This window comes from Coturnix japonica, chromosome 1 (assembly GCF_054131305.1).
Source record: "Coturnix japonica strain WE chromosome 1, WE-NBRP24, whole genome shotgun sequence".
Classification (NCBI taxonomy): Eukaryota; Metazoa; Chordata; class Aves; order Galliformes; family Phasianidae; genus Coturnix; species Coturnix japonica.
Window position 1 is genome coordinate 145,371,604 of NC_140663.1, and position 17,081 is coordinate 145,388,684.

General features: G+C 33.8%; 1 protein-coding gene across 7 annotated transcripts in view; it reads left to right on the forward strand.

The window, feature by feature from the left end:
• Positions 1-17,081, forward strand: part of PCDH9 (protocadherin 9) — a 682,018-nt gene that overhangs the window by 15,109 nt on the left and 649,828 nt on the right. Inside the window, exon 3 of one of the 7 annotated variants that reach the window (XM_015851670.3) lies at positions 9,313-17,001. The exons of the other annotated variants lie outside the window; for them this stretch is intronic. Coding sequence (XP_015707156.1) covers positions 9,313-9,378 — 66 coding nt within the window. The 3' untranslated portion in view covers positions 9,379-17,001. Of the gene's footprint in view, positions 1-9,312; positions 17,002-17,081 lie in introns of those variants that run through there. 7 annotated transcript variants of the gene reach the window in all.

A 17,081-nucleotide genomic window follows, 5' to 3' on the forward strand; every position in this document is an offset into this window, starting at 1 on the left:
TTCAGTCTCTGGACTAAAAAAACTGTCAAAAATAGGCATTTTTGAAGAGTATTTAAAAGGTATATGTATTTCCCTGATTCTGTTATTGTCTTTTGATAGCAGCCCTGCTGGGCATTGCTGGATTTCACTGTTACTCAGTTTTGTTAAAATGTGGGCTTTGGTCTTCTCCTGTACTTTAGCAGTTGATTAAGAAGTATTCTAATCTGTCACAGAGTATGAAGAAACTAATGGCATGTGAAGTATTTTAGTCTTTAAGATCTACTGTAAATGATATGAAAAATAGTGTTATTTGGCTGATGCTTAAATATATCTCCTTTACATTATACTGTCACTACCTTTTCTTGTTCCTCTTTTTAATCTCTTCTTTCATTCTTTGAGTAGTATTTTTATGTATTTTTGTATTTTGTAAAACACATATAAGCACACATTAGAAATTGGATACTTCCTCTCAAATACTATCACAGCAGAGAAGTGACACATTTGTATATGATGTGTTGCTGCTAGTTCAGTTTGTGACCACACACTGCAGTAAATAAGGACTGATGAACCAACTGTCTTTTTAAGATACGAAGAACTGAATCATTTGGAACCATATCTGGATAGAAGCATAATATGGAAAGTAAAATACCTTTTAAACTAGCTAGATACTTGGTTTGTCTTGCTCCAGTAAATTCAAGATAATCCAATTAGAGCAAGTTCTAGTTATTAAAACACATTTGAAAATGAAATGAAATCCTGCAATGGGTAACACGTATTTTCTATCTGTAGCTCGGTGACTTACTGAATTTGTGTTGCAAAATTTGGCAGCAGAAAAACTAGTCTCTGACTTTTTAACTGTGGATTTGCAACTATAACTGGGATAGTGTCTTCTGGTTAAAACTGAAACAGTGGGAGTAAACAAATGTAACCCTAAGTTGCATGTCAGAATCTGAGGTGGCTTTAGCTTGGTGGACTTGTAGTACCAAGTGCTACATCCTAATGTATGGGATGGATGGAGATGGCTAATATTTTAGTGTTATGCACATGCATTTTAATACTAACAAAATCTGATTCACTTGTGATTGATATTGTATAGGCATGTTACATGTGAGTAACAGAGGTTTGAAGCAAGTTCTGTGTAGTGTAATGACTTGTATTAATCATATTCCTTCAGACCAGGTAATGTCTGTATTATAAAAATACAAAACCAAAATCTTCTCTATCCATCTTCACCTAGAACTGCTGAAGTATGGTGCAATACTACAGTATAGATTTTCCTTCCAGATATTAGTTATTTTTGTGGCCATCCTGCATAGTTAAAACCAGCAGACAAAATAACTTTTTATTGTGTATTTTGTTTGTTGGGTTTATGTTTGTTTGTTTCTTTGTTTGTTTGTTTTTGTTTTGTTTTTGTTGTTTGTTTTTGGTTGATTTTTTGGTTTTCATTTTTTTCAGAAGACTTCATACTTTTCTCACAGATGGTATAATGTGTTCACAATTTGTAATAGGTGTGGTATCTCACTGAGACTTAGATAGAAAATTGATTTTAAAAACAGCTACAAAAATGTAACTCACAAAGCAGAACACTGGAGTTTGCAATTTGGTAACTGGATAGTGCTACTTAAATTCAGCAATATGAAAGAGAGATTGGGGTGAGAGATGAAAGCATTTATGTATCTTTACATTTTAAAATGATTAAAAGCTCTGTGTGGATATCAAGACTAGCAGGAAAACTTAGCCTTTTAATAAAAAAAACCGTCAGTGCTGGTAAAATACATAAAGAATGCCACTGATCCTTGAGTCTGCTTGTTGAAAGCAGCATGCTGAACACTGTTTAGTGGAGTGGTTTTATGCAGTGCCTTCTAAGATGATTTATAGATGGTGCAGATGCAAACCAAGTACTTCTTGTTACCAGTTAGGGTTTCTATGTGTCCTAAGTATGTCACAGGAATTATTCCTGGTTTCAGAACTAACATTTTCTGGATCAGTGGTGACTGCATTGAAAAATGCTATGCATTCACCATCTCACAATTGGCATTTTAAACATTTGTAGTGTCCAAATCTATAATCTTAGCCTGCTTTTATTATTGTTGCAGTTCATTTCAGCAAGCCTTGAGCCACTGAAGAACATTATATCTTACTTCCTGCAGTACTCAGTAAAGATAGCTGGGGTTCAGGAGGATCCTCTGCACTTTGTACTGTTGTTTGCTACTATTCATGACATTTGGACTTTGGTAGGGTTGCTGTGATAGTACCTGCAATTAAAAGCCATAGGCAACAAGTATAACAGAGGGAAGCCTTCAGACTACTTAGCATTTTGCCATTTTGTCAACTGGAGTAAAACTAGCGTGAGAATAAATTGACTGTGTTAGCTTAATTGTGATCTTCACCTAAACACTGCCCATGAGACCTCAGATCTAGCATAAAACTCAAGCTAAAATGTTGAGGGGCTTTTTTTTAGCTTGCTAAATTTTATCTTATTTCCTTTTGAAAGCAGCAGCATAATTCTACTCCAGTTTTAAAGCCTTAAGTTTTGGTTGCCTGTATTGTGTTTTCATTACTTTTACATGTATACAGTTATATAGATAATGAGAAACCTGCAAAACCTGCATATCACTGCATGTAACATTGCTTTCCAACTTTTTACCACCTCATTAGTTTTTTTTCAATAGCGTAGATAAGTTAGCACTCTATCATGAAATTTGAACATCTACCACAACCAGCTGAAGCTTATAAGCCAAAGCATAATAACTTTCACAAACTACATCAACTCTTGCAGAAGTTGCAATCTTTTAAATAAAAAATAAAATAGTAATAATAATAAAATGAATTTTTATATCTCTATAGCCAATTTGTTTGACATTTTCTCCAGTAAATTTTGCTGCTCTCAGAAATATTAAGAATACAGAGGAAGGAATTTACTTTTTGCGTTAGCCTGCATAACTCAATTGACTGAGAAAGAATTGGTCTCATTTACATTTGGACTGTGCTGTTCACTCATTGCTCTTTGAACATACGTGCATTTTTCTCATATTTGTTAGGTTCTATCTTCACTTCAAAATAAGTGCATTTTACATCAAGATTGCTATTGTGAGGTAGCTGTCTAAATGTAAAATCTATGTGGAGAAAAGAAGCAGATATACCTTTTTTTTTTTGTACCTTGATGTAGCTGGTCGAGGTCAGCTCTGAACAATACACTTGGGGTTGATGTCAGCTGGCTACGTACAGGTGAAACTATAATACTTTATCATTAGCAGGATTTTATACTGCACTACCTACTTCAGTGCAATATCATTTTATACTATCTTGCAATGTAAAGGTGCCTTTGAGGATATGAATTACATGTGTACTTATTTTAGGCTCTTTCACGCTCCTGAAATGAGGCAAAATGAATCTCTGCCCTGCTGTCTGGAAAAACCATACAGTTTAGTCCTGTGGTTGAAGCATAAAGTCCACATTAAGCTTTCAGATTTATCCCAGATGATATTAGCAGGCATACACCTAAAAGTTCCTACCAAGCTTGCAATACTATCTGATGTAACTGAAGTGCATTTTTATGACTTCTTCAATTTTATGCTACTGTTTTGCAAACTATGCATAATTGCATCAATGATTACAGGTTCACACAGTGGTTATAACTCAGACATCCCCCAAAACTGGATTGGCATGAAGCATCAAAATCAAACAGTAATTTAATGCAGGCCATTAAGTTGTGTTGGTGATGGTATAGATCAGCCTGTATTCAATTTGTACATCAGTAAACCACAGTATCTTAGAGGGACTATGATCAGAATAAAACGTTCCATCCACTGTCTACTCAGTTTTGACAGTAAATGACAGAATTCAAACAATGGTACATCCATAGCAGGGTAGGTAAACAGTCCTCAGCTTGAGTTGTCTTCTTCAATTTTTCTGTGATATGGTTTGAATCTGCCTTCTTCTAAGAACGCGCTACTTAGTATATGTCTCCCACCTTTGTTAAAATATCTCCTGAATTTGCCCAAAGGCTTGAATTAATGTCAGCTGAAGGGCTTCTATTCCATTAAAACTGCCTCTTAAGATTTGCTGCTATTCCTAGTAAGCTGTCTGGATAAACAGTTGTTTTATATGTTGTATTTAATATTTAACTTTTAAGAAATCTTCCTTATATCTCTTAACATATTCCTTTACCGTTGTCTCCTCTCTTACTTTTTTAATTTAAATTCAGTGACTTTTTTTGTTCTTTCTGCTGCTGAACTTTGTAGGTAATTTGCTTCCCTCATATCCTGTACAAATATTCGACTCATCTAAGGATCCTCTCCTTTTCAGTATCCTTTTTTTATTATTCCTCATCCCCCCCAGAAAAGCACCTACCAGACAATATATTTGGCTCACTATCAATAGTTACTCAGCTGGAGACATTTCCCATTCACACGTGATACCTGCTGGTTGCTGCTTCCAATTACGCCATATACTGGAAAGCCGAGCTGTTGAAGTATTGGAGTCAATGTTATAATCAAACTATTTATGATGCTAGCAGTATCTCATGAAGGGTTCTGGACATTGTCTGATTTCTGCCATAAGCAAAATACTGACAAGTCCTGCTTTGTTTTGCTGCTTTTTCAGGTGGCAAAAATCTAGACATACATTCATTATATTGTAAAATCACAACCTTCGAGATCTTGCTGAATCTGCCCTGCAGCTATTTATCACATGATTGCAGGGAATGAAAATAACATTTTTCCTTCTACTAGAATATGTTGCTAACCTTGAGGCAAGATAGTGCATAATTTTATGTGTGCCTAGTCTTACTGTTATATATAGACTGTTCTGAGATGAATCAGTGTTATCATTTCCCAGAATTTAGCACTAGTGTTTTACCAGAGCCAAGGAGATTTCATATACTTAGGCTCTTGGCTGCGACAGTGACCAGGGATCCCAAGTCTGAGTCACATTTACACTAATGCCATTAGTGTATATAGTCATGGAAAAAGGCCAGGAAGATGTTAATACCATTTACTCCCAAGTTAAGGTTTTTTTTTTTTTTTTTTTTTTTTTTTTTTTTTTTTGCTAGGGTTAGAGCTTGTGTGTAATAATCTTTGTGTTAAAGCTATCTGAACCCAATCCTGACTGCACATCCATAAAAGTTGTATTTATGAAATTAGAGCAATTCCACTGATGATGTTGCTTGTAATCAAGAGCAGAATCTGTTTCCTCATGTCTGTGTGTTAATCCCTCTTTCTTCCAGGAAACTGAAAGATCTCTAAGACTCTTTTCTTTCCTGCAGCATCCATCCTTCCCTTGTGGTTTCTTGAATAATCCCTGCTTTTTAATATGAAGCATTAATTTACTTTAAATAGCAGGAATTAGGGAAACCAGGTTTCAATCCCTCACAACATCTATGAATTTAACCATCAAGACTACCTGATACTTTTATAAGTGAAGTTACAGTCTAGGTTTTCAGCTAATACACAATTCTGACTACTTGGTTTAGTTTATTCATAGGGTGACCTGCTGTATTAAACATAATAATTTCTGATATTACGTAGATACTTTCTGTCACAGCCCACTTTTGAGCCACTTATATATACAGACAGCATTCTTTGCATATTGCCTAAAAATAAACATATTCAGAATGCATTTTCCAAACTAGGTTCACAGTGTTTCAGTTTTTAACATTTGTGACACTTTAACATCTTAAGAAGAGCAGAACAACATGAAATTTGTAGGAAAAGTGTTAAGAAGTAACTGATGAAAACAACTGTATATGCAAATCAGGATATAACTATCATTTTAAGACATAACACATTTCTGAGGGTAGATGTGTTAGGATTGATTGTGTCCCTTGCAAGAGCTTTTACTAGATGTATTTATTTTCTAACCAGGGGAGACGAATCATATTTTAAGTCCATGGATGGGTGGCAGTTTGAGGTAGTTTAGCACAATAGTGAGATGCATTATGCTAAATCCAGAACCATTGGAGCTTGAGATTATGCTGTTCTAAATTGCTGTGTGAATTTACTTTAGTTGTTTCTTAGATGATTAAAGCTTTGTAGAAACAAAACAAAAAACACCAAAAACAAAACAAAGAGAAAAAGAAAGAGAAGTTTGGTTTTACTATATGTGTCAGGGTAGTTATCCCAAAATATGACAGCAGCCTTTTTTTTCAGACTTAGCAGTGGCACAGATTTAATGATAAATTCTGTAGAACACGGTTGGGCAAAATGCCCCCTTGTTTTATTGAGGTTTTTGTTTGCTTAAGACCTGTTTTCCCCTTATCTGTGAGTTTCTTGTACAAACTGTGTTGACTCTGATCCAGTAAAGTAGAGCAAGCTTCTTAATCTGGCATGTTAAATAAAAGCTCAGCTGGGAAAGGAATGCAGCATTTTGTCCATGCATTTCAATTGAGTTGAAACTTATTATTTTAAGCTTAGACTGTGATAATAATCTCCAAGCTATGTAAAATCATTTACAAAATTAGGTGATAGATGCTTGGACTGAATACAAAGATATGATGGGACACAGCTTTCCTGTTAATAAAAACAAAAATAAATGCAACATTCTGACTTCCGTATTCAGTTCTTTGAAGCAACTCAGCTCTGACTTGCAGCACTCCTGCTGTTTTGAGTCACAGACCTTTCTTTCAACACAGACAGCAAATTATGCTAATCTGCATGCTGGGCAAAAGCCCAGTTGCGAACAGCTGAAAGTCTAAAAGAAGTTTTACTTTTAACCACATCCTAGTTTTGAACTGCAACAGCTAAAGCAGAAAGACTTGCTGCATCTAGAAGCCTGTGTTAGGCCATGCAACTCTTCCCTAAAATTCTGGCATCTGTTTTTCCTCTCATTTTGCTATTCACCAGAGAAATTACTCATATTTTATGCTGGTGGAATAAGAAAGAGTTGGGCTTTTAAAGCAAATACATATATATATATTTCCATTTGTGCTGAGACTGTACTCTCTGCCAACAATATAAAAGGAAATAACCAAATGTTCTGTAACTCTTTAAGCAATTATCACGGAATACTATGTTTCAGAATGTAATGAATAAATAAACACATAAAACTTCAAAAAGAAAATCTAGCACAAATCATAAACAAGTAACTGATGCAAATACCAACATACATAATTTTTATGTTAATTCATATCAATTATAAAATATAAATACATTGTCGGTAATCTTAGGAATGACTTAGAATATCTTCTCCTGTGGTGAATGATGTGAGGCTGCATCTCTGCTGAATGACTGTAACCTACTTTATCTCCCAGGAGTACTAATGATACTCAGTTTAATATACAGAAATATTTGTTAAGAAGCTTACCAAAACAATATGGTGGGCTTAGACTAAGATCATTCCATAAGATCAATCCTTGATTTGTTTTCTGAATCACAAGAAGAAACAGATTGTGTCAAATGGAAAGTGAGAAATAATGTAATCTAACCAATCTGCACTTTGGCAAAGTCATTGTATGCTGGCTGAGAGTTCTTTCCTATTCTCAGTTCGTGTGGGTATTTGGCACAATACTGTAGAACTGACCATTATGATTGTGAATGTCTTTTCCTGGAAAGCAGAAGTATAGGCAGGTTCAGAGAGGTCTTCATCAGCAGGTTAGTTACACTGTGCTGCTCAGAGTGAACCAGCAGGACGAATATGCAGTTGGCTCACTTTGCTATATAAGTACTTGCAATAAGGCTTTGTTGGGAATTGGAGTATTTAAGCAAGCACAGGAAAAAAATAAATAAATTATATATATATATATATATATATATATATATATATATATATGAGATATATATATATATATATATATATATATGAGATATATATATATGAGATATATATATAAAATATACAGATTTTATTGCTTCCCCTGAAGCCTTCTGTCCATGATTCCTGTTGATTTTTTGAACTCTCTTGTGGGGTTTGTTTTTTTTTTTGTTTTTTTGTTGTTTTTTTTTTTTCCTCATGTTTCTGGGAATTGTGACTTTTTAAAAAGCTATTGAAAGTTTTGTGATTCCTGCTCTTTTCACTGAGGCTTAACTTTTCAGTCTCTTTAAAGTGCCTTGGTTTATCTTCCTATTGTCTAACCAAAGGCAACTTGAATATTCTTATCTTTTTCTTTTTCTTTCTTTTTTTTTTTTTTTCCTTTCTCTAGTCCCAACTGCAAGCTTACTGACCTTAACTTTGTTTATATCATGGTAGCAGAATGTGGAAGTACTCACACAGAGTAACTCTTGCTTGTTATGTGGTTAATCACATCAGGATATACATAAGTCTGTTGTGTGTTACTGGCTTGTACTGCTTTAGAAACAGTTAATATTAGCTATGTATACCTTAATATATTTGCCTTTGAAATCTTAAACTTCAAAACTACCCTGTTCCTCAAACCAATGAATTATATTCAGTTTAGTTGAGAGCTATTTTGAACAAAGGCAGGCAATTACTTGTATGGGATATTGCCCCTGAAAATGAATTTAAAAAGAAAAAAAGATCTGTGTATAAAAATCGAATAAATTCCGAAGTAACTTATGACAGATAAATATTGTTATTACTGTTTTAATAAAGGGTAAACTGAGGTATAAAAAACCAGCATTGTAAAGATGGCACACATTTTCAAATCCAAGAATAGCACGTGACCTAAAGTCTATAAATATTAGACACAGTGAGCCTTATGTATAAGCCTGTGAATTAGATATAAAAAAATTGAAATTTCCATGAGAGAAAACTGAACAGTTTTAGAAAGATGAGAATGCCAGCACAACATCAGCAGTTATTTGCATAGTATTGTCAGGGACAACTATTCTGGAGACAATTCAATGAATCAGAGCTTTTTGATTAATCAAATCAAGTCTCTGTTGTAGCAATGCAAAGAGGTTATGTCTGCTGGCAATCTGATTTGAAATCAGATGTTTATGGATTAATGAAAACAAGAAAATTGCTTCTAAGCCCCTTTTCAAGCAGAATTTGTGGTCTTTAGAAATGTGGGTAAGTAGGGAATGATTAGCTGGGTCTGACAGCACATTTATCCCTTTAAACATGCACTCTTTACAATTAAGGAAAATCTAAGCAATTAAAAGCAGACAAAATAAAGCAAAGAACAAAATTTACAAGCTGTGTTTGTTATTTTATTAACATAAGGTGATTAAGCAAATTGTAATCATGGTTTCATTTCATTTTAATTTAAGGATAGCAGATGGAAGGATAACAGAGATATATTGTTTCATATCAATGAGGATCTATCTCACAATCTACTTTTTAAAAAGTAGTCCAGGCCACATCTTCAAATGACTCTTGCACTATTGTTAAGTAAAAGAAGTAATTAAAAATATATCAATCTTTCTTTTTTATCAGTTGTTGTCCTTTACATTATCTTCCAAAACTGTGAACGGTGTGCATATTATGAAAGGAAATGTGTAATCGATTTCAGCATAAAGGAAAGTTCTTCAGCTTTCATAGGAATTGACTCAGAAATAATTCAGGTACAATTTTGTGTTCCCTTTGGTCTCTTTCTTTTCTGAGAAGGCTATCTGCTTTGGTTTGATACTAAATTAGTTATATCTAAATGCCGCCTTCGTTTCTGCCCCCACTGAGCTTAACAGTTAATTTTCCAGGCTAGAATAAAGAAATCCTTGCTTTCATATTTTATCCGATCCCCACGGTGCAATAGACCAGTAAGAAGTATATAGTTCTTACCGAGTTAAGAGAATAGGAGCACTTCTCTGAAGAAAATTGGCTGGCTTTTACTCGCTACATAAAAAACGATCAATTAAAAATAGAAACAGCTGGAAATGAACATCTTCCTCTTGTCAAAGGTGAAAATTAAAGCTCTCCATGATTTTGCTTTATTTTTATTTATTTTTTTTTAAAGATGATTATAATTATTTTTCAATTATTCTCTTACTTGCTAAAGTAACAGTGATGGCATTACCTGGTTGGCCTTGTTTTTTCAAAAATTGGCTATTATTTGAGGTAGCACTAGCTGCATGGACTACTGTGCACAAGATAACAGAATCTGTAGTTCACAGAAGAGAAATTTTTATCAGAACAATCTAGGGAAAGCAAAAGGCATCCATTAAAATCTGTGGGAATCGTACAATTGCTATTAAATACTTCTGAAAAGCCTGCCTTCTCATCTCATATTAGACTCAGGAGGATCACAGAACTAAATCCTATGGGTGTTGTCTGCTGCTTCACCTGAACGCTCATCTGATCTGGAGGTTAGAATATTTTCAGTAGAAACTTTAGTGATGACAATCCGAAAAGGAAAAAAAAAAAAAAAAAAAAAAAAAAAAAGCAAGATTTTAGCCACGGTGTCTTAAAAAGCATAGCAAATGATTCTATATTGTACAGTGAGAAAATCAGTGAACTTTGATGAAGTTTCATACTACATCATCATCTCAGAGTTGATTTTTTAAGCAAATTAGTTTTGTTAATTTTGTATATGTTTAAAGTTTTAGTTTTATTATAGTTCAGGCAGGGGGAATGTGTTGTTGCTCATTGTATTACCTTACTATCACACATATGCATGTGCAAATATGTTACAGATTTTTAAACATGTGCATATACAGGATTATATATACTTACTGAAATATTGAAAAGTTTCCAAAACTTTAAAAAAAAAAAAAAAAAAGAAAGAAAGAAAAAAGAAAAAAAAAAAAAGACACAGCCGTCCAAAGGTACATTATTCTTAGAGAACATGTACTGATATTTAGTTAATGGAAAAGGTGTCATAGAAAACTCACAATCAAGTTTGTCACCTTCAGAAGGACTGTTATTTCTCTTTTCACTTAACCAACACTGCTTTACATGTTCAAGTTAAGAACTAGTTCCTCAGATAGTACTGTACATTCTCTGTGCTTACAAAAACAACGGAGGTTCTAATTTTATGACATTTAAAGATTTCCTTTACAGGATAAAAATAGATGCCAGAAGTTTGTCTGAAAATGTTGTAAAACTGCAGTCCAAATCAACATGAGACTTGTCCCATACAGACCTATTGTGCATATACAGCCAGGGTGAGTATGTGCTATAGGAGTGCCTGTCGATAGAGTCATCATAGAAGGCAGAAGTGATGATCAGTTCGTAACTGCCAAGCTCTTCAGTTGGCAGTTCACAAACTAGATGAGAACTGAACCTGCTAAGGATGTCACTAAGACATTGGCTAGCATACAAAGGTAAAGAGTTTGTAACTGTAAGAAAACGTGAGGTGTGTCCACATGAGTATTTATTATTCCACTTGGGTTTACTTTCATTTTATTATTTTTTTCTTGGTGTTAAAATCTTCATGATCGGAACCACTCACAGTCTTGTTCCTGTAAAAGTTTTGCAGATATTTTCAAACCTGGGAAATATTTTCTGGTACTGGTACTGAGCTGAGCTGTCAGATACCAGGATTTCCACGTCAGTTATATAGGACTATTGCACTCTGTTAGAAAATAAAATCCTTGTCAGGATCATGGCATGGCATGGTTGGGCTCTGTATGTGCTGATGAGAAAGCCTGTCCTGAGCATCTTCTTAGACAAAGTCTATGTGTAAATGTAGTTTTGGCTAATGCAAGCAGCGTGCAGACTAGTGTGGCTTGTTTTGAAGTGCATGGCACTGATAGTAATTTTAGAAAACTCTTAAGGTCAGAATTAGACATATAAGCTTTTTTTTGCAGTCAGACTTCTCTTTTGGATATTGACTGGGTACTGTTGTTCAGAATGCATTAGGATCATTTAAACTAATTGCATTTGAGCCTTTTATTTTCATATAAGAAACTGCATTTGGCTAAGTGTTTTACCATAAGAGTATCCTGCTGTTTTGAAGTGTTGGAAAGCATACAAAGCCGTGTGGCTGGTATTACTGGCAGATCATTTTCTTATTAAATTCAGCACTGAAATCTCAATTATTTTTAAAACTACTCATAGAAAAATGATTCCAGTTTTCCTTTCAGTAATGAAGGTGTTAAATTTGGGGTAGGCTTCAGTAGCCCCATCAAACTAACATGATTCTTCTGAACAGAATTTTCCACGTGCTCTGTGCCCATCAAAGCCAATGAATAAAACTAGCTCAGTGATATGGTGGTAGTGCACACTCCACTCATGGGCCAGTAAGTCTCATTCTTCCAACAGGATGCTAAGAACCTTGACTGATGTGTTCAGGGCAGATAGATCATATCATCACATTCATAAATGCTACTCCAGAACAGAGTAAAATCATCCTAGAGTCTTAAGGGACAAAACACCAGTGAAAGTCAGCTATTTCCAGAAGTCAAGTCAGATCTGAAAAATAAAATGTTGCAATGTTAAATGTCTGTGTTAACTAAAAAGAGCTTTATTTTAAAGCTTCCTCTATTTTGCAGATGATTCTCAAGATTTGTCTGTTTCTTCTTTGTTTTTGTGATTTGCTTATTTATTTGCCTTTTCATATTATTTCAGAATTAGAATCTCTAAATATATAGACCACTTCCTCTTATTTAAAGATTATGTTTGGATATATCTCTCAGCACAAACCATGGTGCAATTAATAAATGAACAAGCTTTTCTGTAGAAAGATCAGTAGCTAATCAATCACAAATCCTAGATAGGAGCTTGTAGCTCTTACTTTTTCATGTCAGTAGAATTTCACTAAGGTTTACGACTTCAGTATAGTCAAGCATATGTAAGGCTGTTTGTTGTTGGTTGATTGGTTGGTTTTCCTAATTTAAGGATTTTTTATTATTATATTTTTTAATTTAAAACAAAAAAACAAACAAAAAAACTATGGAACTATGAATATATGGAAAGATAGAAGTACTCATATTTCTATTGGGATAGAAACCTGGTGGCTTGCTCTATGTGTGCCTTGTCTGTGCATGTGAATGCACATGAGACAGGCAGAATATACAAACAAATTACTTTGCAGTGTAAAAATATTGAATTAAAAGGAAAAACAGTGGTGTTTATAGAGCATCTCTTATTTAACTCAAGCAGCCCTGGAAAGCAATGTTCCCTGTAATCTCTCTTTAACAGATTCAAGTGGAGGAAAGCCAAGTTGTTCAGTTGCACAATAGGTTGCAATCATGTGGGAGAGTTCCCAGTTGGGAGTTGAAAACTGAAAACCTGACATGCATAAGTGAATGAATCTACCCTACATGATGTGTTGATTTAAGATTTTCCCCCCTCCTTAAAAATACAGCTGGGCTTCTGCCTTTGTCTGGGTACAGAAGAGGGAACACTTTGTGAGACAGAAAATAAGTACTAAATTGACATTTTGGATGTTGCTGATAATTTGTCCTGACATTATGAATATTGCTTGATCCAAGAGCCAAATTTAATAGACTGTAGTTGTAATTTCCTGCCTTGCAGACTGCAGAGATGTTCCAGTGTTCCTTCACAACAACAATCAGGGATTACTAAATAACAAGTCCACAGGATTGGGGGAGGATTGAAAGGATTAATAGAGTATGACAAAATTGCACCTGAGGGGAAAAATCTGTAGCAGTTTTTGTATGGTGATGTGGTAGATCAGGCAAATTGGCAACTGCTACTGATCTTTACACATTCATGTCTTCAAAGAAAGTGTGTGAAAGTCAAATGGAATCCAGCTATGTGGCTAAGGCTGTCATAAACATTTATGTCATCAAATGCATAAATCACTTAATACTATCATTTTATGTATCTCCATGATCAACTACTTTAAGCATCAGTAGATTGTAAGCACTGTTCTAAATCATTTTTCATTCTGCTCTAACCTCTTATCTTGCTAAACTAAATCCTAAAAAAAGATTAAAAATACTGAGTTAGTCTAACCCTTATGCTCAAGGATAATTAAAGAATACAGTTCTGTTTAGGATGAAGGTTTTCAGCTGTAGAACTTTATATATATATATATGCATATATATATATATATATATATATATACACACACACACTTAATTATACTTCCACATATATATATGCATACTTATATAAATAGTTTTGTCGTCTTCATTTACATTCTAACCCAATGTTAAATAAAACCCCTTCTATCCCTCTAATTTATACCTATTAAAAGCAACAATAACAATCTTAGCTGAAAGTTATTATGAGATACTGACGTATTTTTAATAAAACCACTTAGCACTTTGAAACATCAAAAGTTTGTAAACTGATACTTGTTTTCTTTTTTCACTGGCTTAAATCAAGATTGCCACCACTAGTGGTGGTAGGTTTAGATCATATGTAAACAAGGAGAAGCAAGAACAGAGCTATGCAGCTGTATAAATAATTATTTGAATTCTAACTTTTCCTTGAAAAAATATCTATTAAAAAAAAAAAAAAAGAGAGAGAGAGAGAGAGAGATATGTTTTTGGCTTAAGTGTGATGGTTTTAGATTAACAGATGAAACTAACCCTTCGAGAAATAAAATGTTTCTTTTTCACAATTTGGTATAAACATTTAAAGATTAGAAAAAATAACAAGTAGTACAAAGAGCTAAAGTTTTGTCTATGTAGATCAACACTAGAGAGAAAAATTTAAAGAAATAAAAATCGCAAGCATTCATAAGTTGCTGTCTGAGGTCATCTCTCATGCATTGTGAACTGTTTAAGGAAGCTCTTCTTCAGCGGCAGTGACTGAAGATCTTGTAGTTATTTAGACTTGTTACTAGAAAAACAGCAAACAGTTCATTAATTCTATTAGCCATCTTTTCTGCACATGTGAATGTAATTGTCAAGTATTCCTACTGTATACTTAAGCTGTCAGAGATTCTGGAAGGCTTCGGTTATCCTCTTTGAAGATATCAGTTAGGAAGGGGTGGGCTATTTTGTATCTTTGAAACGGAAATGGGGAAAGAAAAATGCTACATTATGTAAGCTGAAAGATTTATTTTTAACCAAAAATGACATTCTAATACAAAAGCAGGATTTCTGACTCCTAAAGCTTCTGCACAGATTTATTTATTTATTTATTTATTTTAAGACATCTTAAAAGTACAGACTGTCAGTGTGCCATTAGTGTTTTCCCTAAACCTGTCTTGTCTCTCGGAGCCATGCCAGGGAATTCTTATTTCTGTTAACTTTGGTTTCCTGAGTCAATCCATAGTGTCTCATACTACATACTGCAGCATGTTGTAGACAGATGGGTGCAGCCTGATGCATTAGAAGGGATGTTGCATTCTTCTTGCATGCATTTTAGACATAATCATGGTGCATTTTTTTAATGAACTATCTGGTAGTTTAGCGTACAGAAAAAGTGAAAAATGTCATTTCATTACAAGCATTTCTTCCTGTTAAGAGGGGTAACCGCCAAAATCTAGTATACTGCATTTAGCATGAAAGAGCAGAATTTGAGAATTAGGAATTCAGCCAAATCTAGATTACATCTGAGTTGGAGTGTCTGTCTCTAAGTGATCACTGCTATTGAATAGTGGTTTTGCCAGAGAGAATAAACGTCTTTCCATAGAACAGTTATATGTAAGGCTGTTGTGTGTAAGAGGCTTTATTAGGTGAAGTCCGGGAGAGAACACGAGCATTCCATTTTCCCATGTGCTTAAATAATCTAGCATGCTCTCCTCTGGAGATCTTCATGTCCCAAAATTCTTTGATGGTGTTTTAAAATTCTCAATTTGTAATTACAGGTTTCAGTGTATTGCTTTTATGTTAGCAATAAGGAATGCAAAGCTTCCTTGACCTCTGCAATGTTTTGAGCTGTTCAGATGATAGCACGTTACAGAGTGGTTAAACAGAACTTGCATACCCCCATCATTCTCTAGTGAAAAGAACATTAAATTTTTTAATTTATTATCAACTAATGAATTTAATGGTATGCTTTTTCCACAGTTTAAACCGCAGTCCCACATTCCCTATACATGGTTTGTTTAGCTTTGGTGTTGAAAACTTCGCTTTCTCTTTAATGATCTAATTTTGTATCATGACTATAAAAAATTAGTAGGTTGCTGTTCACTCTTAGGTCCCGAAAGAGGAAACACACTTTACATACTTCTTAAGATGAAACTTTGTTACAGTGTGATGATGATTTTTCTCTAGAATATCAAAAACAGAAAAGGAGGTCCATGTATTGGGTAAATTTTCCCTCTATGTGTGATGTAATGTAATGAGTAATCATAAATGTAAAACACTTGATGTGACAATTTTCTATATAATGATTATGCAGTAGTTAGTAGCCACAATATACTATATTATCCTGTTATGTATTTGGGAGGTGGACGCTATGGATTCATTAACATGGTTTAAATTGTATAAGTAGTATCAGTTCATCTGATGGATGCTCTTTCCTCAGCTAGAGAATTATGAATTTACAGTGTTGATTTTTTTAATCTTATGAGCCACTACAGAGTGGAAAATATTTAAGGATAGCAGTGTATGTACTTCTATGTATTACTGAGTGTTAAATAAACAATCAATTGATTGTTAAATAAACTAATATATATGTAATGCATTATATTTATGCAAAAAAAAAAAAAAAAAGCTGCAAAAATCAGGTGAAGTGTTTCACTTACTGTAGTAATAGGTACCATTGCTATGTATTTATCTATGCATAGTTTAGGAGAGAAGAAGATGCTGTTAACAATTCTGTAATATTTTCTTCATTGTAGTGGCCATTGAATTACATAAGAATTCACTGGTATGTATAGTAACGAATCTTTAAAACTATCATTTCTAATCAGTGTTGGACAGTGGAAATAAACAGGTATCCTCTTAAAAATGGACCTTTGTACACTTTGAGTAAAGAACTACATAAAAAGGATATAAAATAGTTGTACATTCAAAATGTATTAAATTCCATTTTTGCTTTGCTATATTTTGTAAAACATTTCCATTGTAAACAGTATGCCTCTCACACATGTCAAATTGAAACTCTTTATTTAAAAAAATATATATACCTAATGTAATTGGAAGCTTATTGCACTCTCATAAATGTGTATATTGTGACTTAAAAAAAATCTGTACTGAACTTTGCTTAAACTACTAGTATGTGGATTTCTTTCAAATTTATTTTCAATTAATGATATTAAGGATAAGATCCTTTCTAAATGTACTTTAAAATTCACAATAAAGTTTCAAAAGTTTTTTTGTACAATGTTGAGGCTTTGTGTTGAATTTTCTTCATGAAATCTTTTAAACTGGTCCTTGACTGAGTTCTGTGTTCCTTGAGCA